The following is a 13,533-nucleotide window of genomic DNA, read 5'->3' as shown; positions in this document are numbered from 1 at the left end:
AGTATTCTAAGGCATTTAAAAATTACACTATACCGATAAAAAGTTCTGAAATTGAGGCAGTAATTAATAGCCTACCAACCAAAAAGAAGTCCAGGACCAGAAGGATTCACAGTCGAATTACAACAGAGGTACAAAGAGGAGCTGGTATCATTCCTTCTGAAACTATTCCAAACAATAGAAAATGAGGGAATCCTCCCTAATTCATTTTATGATGCCAGCATCATTCTGATACCAAAACCTGGCAGAGACACAACAAAAAAAAGAAAATTTCAGGCCAATATCCCTGATGAACATTGCTGTGAAAATCCTCAAAGAAATACTGGCAAACTGACTCCAGCAACACATCAAAAAGCTTATCCACCATGATCAAGCTGGCTTCATTCCTGGGATGTAAGGCTGGTTCAACATACACAAATCAATAAACGTAATCCATCACATAAGCAGAACCAATGACAAAAACCACATGATTATCTCAAAAGATGCAGAAAAGGCCTTCAAGAAAATTCAACACCCCTTCATGCTAAAAGCTCTCCATAAACATGGAACATATCTCAAAATAATAAGAACTACTTATGACAAACACACAGCCAATATCATACTGAATGGGGAAAAAAAGGAAGCATTCCTTTTGAAAACTGGCACAAGACAAGGATACCCTCTTTCACCACTCCTATTCAACATAGTATTGGAAATTCTGGCCAGGGCAATCAGTCAAGAGAAAGAAAAAAAGGTATTCAAATAGAAAAATAGGAAGTCAAATAGCCTCTTTTTGCAGATGACATGATTATATATTTAGAAAACCCCATCATCTCAACCCAAAAACTCCTTATGCTGATAATAAGCAACTTCAGCAAAGTCTCAGGATACAAAATCAATGTGCAAAAATCACCAGCATTTCTATAAACCAATAACAGACAAACAGAGAGCCAAACTATGAGTGAACTCCCATTCACAACTGCTACAAAGAGAATAACATACCTACGAATACAACTTACAAGGGATGGGAAGGACCTCTTCAGGGAGAACTACAAACCACTGCTCAAGGAAATAAGAGAGGACACAAACAAATGGAAAACATTCCATGCTCATGGATAGGAAGAATCAATATCGTGAAAAAGGCCATACTGCCCAAAGTAATTTATAGATTCAATGCTATCCCCATGAAGCTACCATTGATTTTCTTCACAGAATTGGAAAAGACCACCATAAATTTTATATGGAACCCAAAAAGATCCCACATTGCCAAGGCAATCCTAAGCAAAAAGAACAAAGCTGGAGGCATCACACTACCTGACTTCAAACTATACTATAAGGGTACAGTAACCCAAAATGGCATGGAACTGGTACCAAAACAGATATACAGGACAACGGAACAGAATAGAGGCCTCAGAAATAAACACCACACATCTACAACCATCTGATCTTTGACACAACTGACAAAAACAAGCAATGGGAAAAGGATTCCTTATTTAATAAATGGTGTTAGGAAAACTGGCTAGCCATATGCAGAAAACTCAAACTGGACCCCTTCCTTACACCTTATGTAAAAATTAACTCAAGATGGATTAAAGACTTAAATGTGAGACCCAAAACCATAAAAACCATGGAAGAAAACCTAGGCAATACCATTCAGGACATAGGCATGGGCAAAGACTTCATGACTAAAACACCAAAAGCAATGGCAACAAAAGCCCAAATTGACAACTGGGATCTAATTAAACTAAAGAGCTTCTGCACAGCATAAGAAACTACCATCAGAGTGAACAGGCAACCTACAGAATGGAAGAAAGTTTTTGCAATCTATCCATCTGACAAAGAGTTAATATCCAGAATCTGCAAATAATTTAAACAAATTTACAAGAAAAAAAACAACCCCATGAAAAAGTGAGCAAAGCATATGAACAGACATTTCTCAAAAGAAGACATTTGTGCAGCCAACAAACATATGAAAAAAAGCTCATCATCACTGGCCATTAGAGAAATGCAAATCAAAACCACAATGAGATACCATCTCATGCCAGTTCATGGTGATCATTAAAAAGTCAGGAAACAACAGATACTGGAGAGGATGTGGAGAAACATGAACACTTTTGGGAGTGTAAATTGGTTCAGCCATTGTGGAAGACAGTGAGTTGATTCCTCGAGGATCTAGAACCAGAACTACCATTTAACCCAGCCATCCCAATACTGGGTATATACCCAAAGGATTATAAATCATTCTATTATAAAGACACATGTACACGTATGTTTATTGCGGCACTATTCACAACAGCAAAGACTTGGAACTAACCCAAATGCCCATCAATGACAGACTGGATAACGAAAATGTGGCATATACACACCATGGAATACTATGCAACCACAAAAAAGGATGAGTTCCTGTCCTTTGCAGGGACATGGATGAAGCTGGAAACCATCATTCTCAGCAAACTAACACACAACAGAAAACCAAACACCGCATGTTCTCACTCATAAGTGGGAGTTGAACAATAAGAACACATGGACACAGGGAGGGGAACATCACACACTGGGGGGGCCTGTCCATGGGTGGGGAGCTAAAGGAGGAATAGCATTAGGAGAAATACCTAATGTAGATGACAGGTTGATGCGTGCAGCAAACCACCATGTCTCGTGTATACCTATGTAACAAAACTGCACGTTCTGCACATCTACCCCAGAACTTAAAGTATAATTAAAAAACATTACACTATACAAATCTTGAATCAGCACTTAAAATACATAGGTCAAATTTAATGTCTTCATTGTTTTCTAGATAAGGAAATTAATATTTATAAGCTGTGGGACTTACCCAAGATCATGGGCCAGGCAAGAAAATTTAAAATTAGACTGTGAAGCCAGACCTTGTTCATTACTTTTTCATTTACTGTTTGTAATTTTCATCTTTTATATGTTCCTGCCCTTAGCAATTTGCCTCTGTATTTCCACATGAAATAAATTTCAATTGTGATTTGAGTAGACATCTGAGTAATTATATATGAAAAGTAATTTTTAAGGACTAGAAAAGATTCACATATTAAAACATTATATGGGGACAGACTTAGTCCAGTTTAAAATTTTCTGTATGAGATGGGCATGTATATTTCAATAACTAACCTGGGTTATATAGCATGTGAATATTATAAGATTAACACAGATTTTAAAATACTGTGGCTGAATATAAGTTAGAAAAGTGTGAAATGTTAATCACACCCCTAAGAACAAACTCTAGAGATAAATTAGAAAAGTGTCAATCTCAAGAGACCATCGAATCCAGCAAACAGAAGGGGAAGTCTAAAAAAGAAGGCAAAAATTATATTCGAAATTGTTTCTAAATTAATTCAACTTGATATTTTTAAACTTAGGGGAAACATAATTTATGCTTTTTGCTTTTCCTAAAGTGAAGTGACCTTTGTCTTTTGAATAAAAACACAAAAGCAGCTCCTTATATTTGCCTTTAGAAAAAAAGATGTTGCAAAACAATTTTGTAAACCGTGAAGGGTCTTACCTGTTTCCATTTTTCCATCCTGTGCTGCGGGGCCATCTGGAATCACACTTTTCACCTGCAGAAACTCATCAGGCTCATCTCCACCAATGATGGTAAATCCAAAACCCATGTTGCTCTTTTTTAGGGTGGTGCTGAGGAATGTTCCCTTCAACTGGGATGCATCCCGGGTGAAGAGTGGTTTTTCTACATCAGCCAATATAAGTTAAAAAAGAAAAAGGCATGTTCAAGGCAAGTTCTCAGACAAGAGAAAGCCAGCCCCCGAGCAGCGACAATCCCAGGGGTAAATGGGGGTGTCTTATACAGCAAATGCAAGCAGGTGGTGACTACAAGAGGAGCAAAACTATCAGAACTTCCTACACATGAAGAGCAGTCCCAAGCATCCAGGGAAACATGAAAAAGCTGTTTGGTTTGGAGACAGAGTTTTTGTCAAATCAGTTTCCACTCATTAATTTAGCCTTCTTGGGCTTAAAAAAGGCTGTGTCAACAGGCTGCCAGAGCCTTCTGAGAAAGAGGACAAGGAGCCCAAATCATCCAGACAACATCTGGATCTGTTCCTCTGGTTGTTAGAAAAGATTCCAGGTAGGAGGTATGTGTCAGTGGCCGATCCTAAACTAAGCCTTGAAGAAATAAGGGTAGAACATGAAAAGGACTGGTGATTTTTTTAAGTGAATAACAGCACATTTCAGCATGTGCAGTATCACAGAGAAACAGTGGAATGTGATCACACACTCAAAGGTCCAGATTGCTTAGAAAGAGTACCTGTATGTGGGACTGACTTTTGTTTACACCGCTCTGTTGTGAGATACTATAATCAGGTAAATAAATTGCTGTTGGCTCCGATAGTGTTTAGTATACTCTAAAATGTGAGCAAAAGGCAAGCCAATGTATTTAAATATAATTATGAATGTAAAGGTAACACATTTTATAACAATATGTTGATAGATTCAAATCATATGCCTGAATAATCTGAATAGGACTGCATTGATTTACCTGCTAATTTGTTATATAATATGCTTTTCCAGCTATGATCTATAATAAATATATTCCTAAGTATAAGTGTTGTAAAAAATAATAATCATACTAGGAAACAGAATTAATATCTGCTTTAAATTCCATCACAGATACATATTTTATATTATTCTTTTAAAATGTGTTATATTTAGGTGATCTGATTTAATATTTGTAACAGCCAAATTCTACATGGTAACTCAGTTAAGTATTCTGCATGATATCTTTGTTGTTACATTCTGGATGACATGTAATAAACTCTAAAATAATGAGTCATTCTATTAGACTTCTGCTTTTTCTGTCCACTTACATATCACATGTATCTTTATTAAAAACAGAGCTTCTTTAGAACATAAATAAAAACCACATATAATCCTTTCTCCTATGTTTGCTTTATTAAATTAATGTTTATAGTTGGAGAGAAGTTCATCAGGAGACCTTTACATTCATTTAATTATGCTGCATTATATGGCGTGAAAATTATCAGCAGGCAAGCCTAGAGCTCCCGACTCTAAAGGCTCTTTTGTGCTTTTATTTAGAAGCTCACTAGCTGTGAAAAGTTCGTGCAGCAACTCATCCCACTACGTGGCTCCCAGGTGTAGTCAGGTCCCGCAAGCAGCCCTGGGACGTACCAAACAGCCAGGGCCTCCCTGCTGGGTCGCGCTGATAGTAAGACAAGTCACTCACGCTGCGCGACCTCTCCGGGGCTGCACGGGGGCGGATGGATTTGGGCCTAGGTAATGTCCATGAGGAGTTGTCTACTGTCACAAAGGAGAACAAGCCTCATTCTTGTGCTTGGTCTTTTAAGGACAAACTTATGAGTCTCTAAGAATCTCTGCAGTTTACAGGGCCACTGTAAAAATCCATTCATCTCCTCCACCTGGTGACATGCTGTACATTCCTATAAGGTACTGCCTGAGGCTTTAACTTCATCTGCGGTTGCTAAAGGCATTAGTTCAGAGAGAATGCAAACATCCAGCTAAAGCTAATAGGAGGGGTCTGGAGAAAGCAAATCAAATTTTCAAAATGGTCCAAGCTACAGACATATTTGGAAGAGCAGGCAGTTTGACAGACAATTTTCCCTTTGAAACACCACATGCTGACAGGTATCATACCTCGGAAACCTGGGGCCTGCAGGGGCTTTGTTCCAAGTTCTGTGTGGGGCATGTTATGTTGCTGTAGCTTCCTTTTTGCTTCCAGGACAGGATTTTCAAACTGTGTTCTTCTATTTATGTGGCTAAAAAAGAAAATTTCCAATTAGGATAACAGTGGGGCAAGGTCATTTAAAAGACCATACGTATGGCTCTATAGAGGGTAGGTGATTAAGGGCCACCTAATCTGATTACAGTCAAGTGTCTCACCCAGCACGCCGTCAGGCTCCTGACTGGGCTGGCCTGTGTACAACACACATTTCTGTGACAAGTGCTGAGTTCTCAAAGGATCTATCATATGTTGTTCTATTTACATCATGCATGATTCAGCTAAAAGAACTAGAATGTGCACTTGCTTTCTGGTCTACTGTGTTCATTTGAGATGAGTTTAATACGCAATAAAATAAGTGGTCAAGAAATGAAATTTATACTGAATGGTGTTGAAGAAAAGAACATCACCTGAGCTTTGCAGAGTCCCCATATCAAACAGGATGAATGTGAGGTAAATTCTTTGATAGAGTATAGCAACCAGAGTCTGCACTTTTTAGAGTTAGTCCTGGATTGAGAGACTGGGATTCAGGAGAAAGACTCCCAAGATCTTTGCCGAAGTTACAGAATGCATATGTAGGACAATCGATGCTGAAATCAATCAAAAGTGGAGAATTCATATTCTACATGGTGACAGGACAAACTCGTAGCTATCAGATGCAGAGTGGCTTGAAGCAACTGTGGCCCAGCTACACTGAGAGCTTATAGTCCAAGCACACTGTGAATTCCTATATAGCAGGCTGTTTGAAATTTAGAGTTCCTTTTCTGTGGGGAGAGTAGGAACCAACAATCCTGCTTTCAGTGGTGGGCCTATGTTGCTCTTTCTCTAGGGTATAAACATCCCATGAGAGGGCTGGCATATACATTGATTTTGGTTCTTTGTGCAAACTGAAATAGAATTATGGCAAGCAAGCATGAAGAGGAGAGAAGGGATGGAGGAGAAACTGACAAATACTGAGTACTTAACTCTTGGCCAGTTCCTATATATAATTTTCCTCAATGAAGCTTCATAACAACACAGACTTGCATTCTAATTATTCCCCTTTTAAAGGCAATGAGACTGACACGTGGAGAGATCAGATTATTTGCTCTAAATCACATGTCCAGTGGGAAGGCTGGACTTGGCTGTGTTTATTTCTAAACTGAATCTCTGCACACTTCTTTCTTTTTGATGTACGATTTCACATTGGCATGTGCACACGTACTTATCATGTGTGTACACCCTGCACGTCTCCAACACAAACCACTTACAGCTTCAGAAAAGAAAGGAGATAAAAGCAGCAACATCTCAACAACCAATTTTCCAATAGTATGAATCAGATCATTTCAAAGCAGTTCCCAGAAACAAGGTAAGTCAACTGTAAGATCTAATTCTTTTCTCATGGGAGACAGAGTAAAGTAGCTGCCTGCCCCACAGGCTCTGCAGTCAATCAGTCCTGTATTCAAATTCCAGTTCTACCACTTGACTAGCAGTGTGACCTTGGATGAGTTATTGAATCCGAGTCTTAGTGTCTTAATCTGTAATACCAGCAGAATGCCTCCTTCCTGGGGTGGCTGTGAGGATTAAGTGAAGTAATGAATATTAGCATATGGTTTTGAGTACAGGCATGCTCAATAATCAGCAGCAGCTTGTATTACCGTCATCATCTTAATCACCACCATCACTGTTATTATTTTTCATCCATAAGAAAGGCTTTATTGGGGAAACTTCAGAAGCTCTGGGACCTTGCTCTAACTGCCTTTGGTGCTGTTTAGGAAGGGAGTGCTTCTAACAATGCTCTTTGTTAATGAAACTCTTTTGTAAGGGGTTCAAAGTACAACCATCTACGTAAAATTATTTTCCAATGGAAATAAAATGCTATTGTAATGCTCTTGTGCACCAAGGCCTTGTGCATCATGACTGCGGTGCACAGTGAACTAATAATATCTGTGCCTGTAAAGCATGTGAGCTGTAAACTCTAACACTGTAAACTCTAATACTACACCCTGTTTTGGAAGGACCAGAGTTTGATGCCTGTTTTCTCATTTCTCCATTATTATGTAACTTCCTTACTAAAATCCTTTGAAGCCTTCCTATTACTTAAACATATACTGTTCCTGATCTTTCCCTCACTCATTTCTGTAGCTTCACCTTTGGCCGCATCACCACATGTGCCCTCTGCTTTGAACATACTTGGAGCTACTTTGATCAGTGACCCTCTATCAGACCTCTTTTCTTTCCACGAGATTCAGTATATAAATAGTGCAGCATTTGAAGCAAGACAACCTGGGTTTCAGGTGGCATCTTGGGCACATTTCTAACTCTCTAAGCTTCAATATCTTTATCTGTAAAATGGGGACATTAATAGCTACATCATGGGTTGCTGTGAGGATAGGAGAAATGTTTAAAATGTTTGTATCTCTCTTAGATACCCAGGGAGAACTCAACAATGAAGGTATGGTGCTTATTTTTTTTGTGGTACAGTTATTTCTTATTACTATTATTGAAGTGTTGCAGTGGTTATTGCCAGTATTCTGAGGATGTTTTTCCTATCTCTCCTGTGTCTCCTTCCCTCACCCCTCCCAGCCACATTCCCCGCCTGTGTGATATTCTTCCCCCTTGGGTTCTCAGAAAACTTTGAACAGGCTTCTCTCATTGCAGTTTATTCACTTAAAAAAAATCCATCCACTGAAGCATTTATCCTTTAAGTAACAAATAATCCAATTACATTCTTTTTTTTTTTTTTTCCTTGAGACGGAGTCTTGCTCCGTCAGCCAGGTTGGAGTGCAGTGGGGCAATCTCAACTCACTGTAAGCTCCGCCTCCCAGGTTCACCCCAATCTCCTGCCTCAGCCTCCTGAGTAGCTGGGACTATAGGGGCCCACCACCAAGCCCGGCTAATTTTTTTTGTATTTTTAGTAGAGACGGGGTTTCACTGTGTGAGCCAGGATGGTCTTGATCTCCTAAAAATATACAATTAAGTTATTATTGACTATAGTCACTATTCACTTATTTTCTTATATGCCACTTCATCATTAAGAGGATTTTAGGAAAACAACAACAAAAGTAAAAAAATTAGGGTGAAGTTAGTTGAATCTAGGTGGGAGATCAATAGAATTGATAAGATAGGTTCCTATTTGTTTATTAGAGTTTTGTTGCAAATTAGCTTTCAGCTTTTAAGCTGCTAATTCAACAGGAGAGAGAAACCAATTATACTATTCATAGTATTTAAGATGCACTCAAGCCAGTTGTTTAGAAGGACATAGTATTCCTAAGTCTTATGTGACATTCCTTTCCAAATTTTGAATAAAGAGATTCCTGTGATGTAGTATACGGCATCCTAAATAATAATTTTACAATAATGAATGTCACACGCTATCCTGACTTTATTACAATGTGTTTTAATGATTAATTTTCATGCTGATCTCCTTCCCTAGATTGTGTACTCCTATATACAGGATACATGTGTTATTTATCTTTGTGTATTGAGCATTAACACAGTGAATGAAAAATAGCTTTTTTTGTTAAATAACTAAATGATGAGTGTGTGTTTTAAAACATTTATTTTCAAACATATGTCAATAACTTTAAGAAACCAAGAAACAGCTTTGAAATGTACTAGGATATCAACTTTTCTTGTTTCCTATCTGTTCTATATCCGTTTTGCTAAGTCATTGTTCGTCATATGCATAACTTTATCCTTAGAAAATACATCACAAAAACTTTCTGGGATGCAGTTATGCATGCAACAGAGTTCCTCCAACTTGCCACCTGCATGTAATTATTTTCTTAGAAAAGTTAATGTGTAGCCACCTGCTTTATGGTCACTATGTTGAAAATATTCCATTTATCATCAAAATGAGTTTCTAGAGTTCACAGAGAATAAAAATACCAATGAGCTAGTTTGGCAAGCTTTGGACCCCACAGACAGCAGAAGCAGGGTATGGCTCTAGCACCATAAGCTAATTGCTACAGAACATTTCCATTGTCACAAATGAAGTCATTCATTTGAAATTTAAAATGCTCACAAGCTCTGAAAGACTTATCACAAAGAAATGTGATTGTAGCTGAATAGAAACTTGTCTTCCTTGTACTTCCCAATGAATAGTTTCAAGTTCTTTCAGCAAGGATTTGGGGGTCTTACAATGTGTACAAAAAGATGTGAATGACAAATGCCATCCTTCTCATTGTTGAGGCTCTGTGAGATAAGTACCAGCTATTCCATCTAGCTTCCATACAGAACAAGAAACTGGGAAGCTACCAAGGGTTCTTGCTATTTAATTATATTTAGTCTATTGTCATATTTTGCTAAGAGAATCTTGAGCTATTAAAAGTTAAGAGTAAGAGTCATATTCTGAAGTGGGTATATCTTGAAGACTCCATTTTCTCTTTACAGAAGGGAAAGACTACTAATGAGAGATGCTTCCAAATTAAAAATGGCAAAGGACTCAGGATATTTAAGGATGAAATTCCACTGCCTGATCTCTTTGTCCTCACATTCACTTGTCTGCAGTCTGACTCTCTCCTCTCACCATGCAATGGAATACTTAGAGTAAGCTCCTATGTGGCAGTGCTTTAAAATTTCAGATGCACCAGAGAGCTTCAAAAACAAACAGAAAACAGAAGACTCAGGCCTACCCTAAATCAACTGATTCATAATTTCAGAATGAGATCCACAGGCACTGGCATTTTTTAAATGAAAGAAGGCTTCCCAGGTGTTCCTAGTGTGCAGCTAGGGCTGCGATCCCCTGGGTTAGAAGCTTAGAATGTGTGAAAAGGTGTTGCATAAGGAGTATCTTGCCTGATAAGATTTATGCAGAAGCCTCTTTTTCTGTATATGGCCTCAAGGGGGATTAGGAAATGCAACTTTGCTCCTGAAGAGGACTCTCGGTCAGAAGTTTCAAACAAGCACTGAGGGAAGGAAATATTTGCAGCTGATTAGAGGACATGCTGCCAAAGGTGGTCCCTGGTCCAGGTCCTATTTGCCTGTCATTTTCTTCACTGTGGAGAGGGAAGGGAGGAATTAGGAGGAAAGTCTTATATACTGAGCCCATCAGTATGCACAGGACAGGTTTGCTGAAGGTTATCAAAGCCATCCCCCAACCCTTACCATCAATGCTCCATGTATATCTGTATCTCAGTCTGTTCACAACCCACCTTGCTTCTCCTGGGGTTTTTGCAGAGAGTCTCTTTTAGTGCATAGTCGTGAATGACACCTTTGTACCTGCAGGTTACTATCCCACCATCTTGACTTCAGTTGACATTTAGAAATAATCAATGAGGAAGAGAGAAGGGAGCAGCTTTTAAGTGGAGACTGTATCACAGATAAAATGTTTCCAAGATATCCAAGGTGACTGTACTAATTATCCAAGGCATGAGGTACATAGTGCTCAAATATTTACTGAATAAATACATGAATGGAGTAAAGCAGGCAGGAAAGAAGATATATCTCACTGTTGTCTAGCTTCACTCTCCTGTGAAATACACAGTGTGGGCAGGGCATGATGACCCATTCCTGTAACCCTAGCACTTTGGGAGGCCAAGGTGGGCAGACTGCCTCAGCATAAGAGTTTGAGACTAACCTGGGAAATGTGGCGAAATCCCGTCTCTACTAAAAGTATAAAAATTAGCCAGGCTTGGTGGCACAAGTGCCTGTAGTCTCAGCTACTTGGGAGGCTGAGGTGGGAGGATCACTTGAGCTTGGGAGGCAGAGGTTGCAGTGAACTGAGATTGTCCCACCATACTCCAGCCTGGGTGACAGAGCCAGACCCTGTTACACACACACACACACACACACACACACACTGTGGACAATCAGAACTTGGTGTGAAACTCAGGGCTAGTTTATTTGGTACAATCATTTTTACATTTGGGTAAATCCACGGAATCCTTCAAAATAGAATCTTTCAACATATTCCAGTGATAGGAGAAAATGTCATCCCACTTTGGTGATAAACGATTTAAATCTAAGGAACTGATAACTTATAGCAGCTGCTATCTTGGGTTACAATAGAAAAGTGTGAATAAGGAAAAGCACTATATTAGGGATGAAATGTGGGAGCATTAGAGAAGCAGCAACTCAGCATTGAGAGTGGGAGTGAGAGGACTGGCTTGGAGCTTGGCGTTGTGGCTCAGGATGACCACAATGCAAACTGGCTTCTTTTGGGGCTTCCTGAATGAACGTAGTATGGATTTCATGGTTGCTTGGAATCCCTAGGCTTTCTCTAACCCCAATTCCAATTCCCCATCTCTGCACTGTTACCACTTCCCATCTGAACCCCTAGGCTACAGCTGAACTAGCAGGCAAACACAGACATTGCACCCTCCCTGACTATATTTTATTCATTTTAATATGAGCCTTGGGAAGACTTCATAATCTTTTCTCTACTGTCATGTTTGCATAAATGGAATAAAAACAACTTCATGCTTTGGAAACTATGGGAGGAAAATAACCCTGGATCCAACCCTCTTCAAAGAAGACAGGATAGTATAATTATGAGCTTACTCTCTGTAGTCATGATGCTCACATCCAAGCCCCCACACATCCTAGGTGTGTAACCATAAGCACATCATTTACCCTTTTTGTGCTTCAGAATTTTTCACCTGTAAAGTCAGATAAAAATAATATTCACCTTATAGAGTTGTTGTGCATATTAAATGAGTTAAAATGGGTAAACTACTTAAGAATAGTGCCTGGATATAAGTACTCAACCAATGCTAACTATCGTCATTCATCAAATATTTATTTCCCAAAGTGTCTTGACTAGACACTATGGTTGGTAGGGGAGGGACAAAGATGAATCAGGCACATAGTCTAGCAGGGGAGAGAAAACAGGGGCAAAAAAGAATTATGATGCAAAACAAGGTTATATAATACAATGTATGCCTTACAGGGCTTTGAGATGCTGAATTTTAGAACTACTAGATTAAAGCCTAATGTTTTAAATATGTTATTATAAAATATGAGCTTTAAATAAATGGAAAAATGGAATCTATTTTACTTGGAGCATTTTTTAAAAACAGAATAATTGAATCCTGCCTCTTGAAAGATTTCTTCCCAATTCTAACACTTAAGTGATAATTTTCCTTCTATAAATGTTCGTTCAATATTCCCTACTGTACCTGGGGGAATGTCAGTTTGCTTTGTGAATGTGAATGGGAAGATTGAGTCATTCACATGTTAATTTCTCCTGCTCTTCCTGGACATCAGGGTGTCTGCATTGGGGAAATAGTATCCAGGTGGGAGGTGGAATCATGGCCAACTGAGAAGAATATCCACATATTGGCACTGAAACTCTTACATCTGAGTCTGTCCTCCACTCCACACTAGGTTGAGCTTCTCAAAATGTATATTTTCACACAAATGAGATCTCTTCCCTCCCTCAGTAGTAATGCTAAGTTATTTAGTTAAGACACTAACCTGTAATGTGTATTTTATATATAAAGGAAGATTCATTACTAAGCCATTACTCTTCACTAATTCCATGGAAAACTTCGAATTAACTCCTAGCAGACACGGCTGTACGCACTGTCAATCACATCATGAAGCACCCAGGACCTACAAGGTACATAGATTCAATTTCAAAAAATTCAGAGCCACTAGGCATGCATTAAAAAATGTTGTTTTCTATTGATCCCTTCTCACTCCCATAAAGCATCTCTCTAAAATGTTATTGCTGAGTACAGGAGGAGATCATTGTTATCAAAGGTATTTCTAACCGTCTGCTTCTAGATTGAGTGAAAGTAATGAATTATAAGTTCACAGAATAGCTAAAGGAAAACTAAAAGACCACACTATTTCAAGATGTTTCTGTATTTGAGACAAGACTAATAAGTCCTCTT

The 13,533-nt window shown here is 38.7% G+C and overlaps 1 protein-coding gene across 7 annotated transcripts in view; it reads right to left on the bottom strand.

Moving 5' to 3' along the window:
- The window catches only part of MAGI2 (membrane associated guanylate kinase, WW and PDZ domain containing 2), a 1,465,424-nt gene that overhangs the window by 340,636 nt on the left and 1,111,255 nt on the right, over positions 1-13,533 (bottom strand). For 5 of the 7 annotated variants that reach the window (XM_073009190.1, XM_073009193.1, XM_073009191.1 and 2 more), the window contains 3 exons: positions 5,629-5,750; positions 5,146-5,274; positions 3,506-3,688 (listed from right to left, as the gene is read on the bottom strand). In XM_073009190.1, the coding sequence (XP_072865291.1) occupies positions 3,506-3,688; positions 5,146-5,274; positions 5,629-5,750 (434 nt within the window). The remainder of the gene's footprint in view (positions 1-3,505; positions 3,689-5,145; positions 5,275-5,628; positions 5,751-13,533) is intronic. The other 2 variants (XM_073009192.1, XM_073009196.1) reach the window with 1 other exon arrangement.

Source organism: Chlorocebus sabaeus, chromosome 21, assembly GCF_047675955.1.
Source record: "Chlorocebus sabaeus isolate Y175 chromosome 21, mChlSab1.0.hap1, whole genome shotgun sequence".
Lineage (NCBI taxonomy): Eukaryota > Metazoa > Chordata > Mammalia > Primates > Cercopithecidae > Chlorocebus > Chlorocebus sabaeus.
The sequence above is the reverse complement of the archived record's forward strand: the minus strand, read 5'-3'. Positions and strand labels throughout refer to the sequence as shown.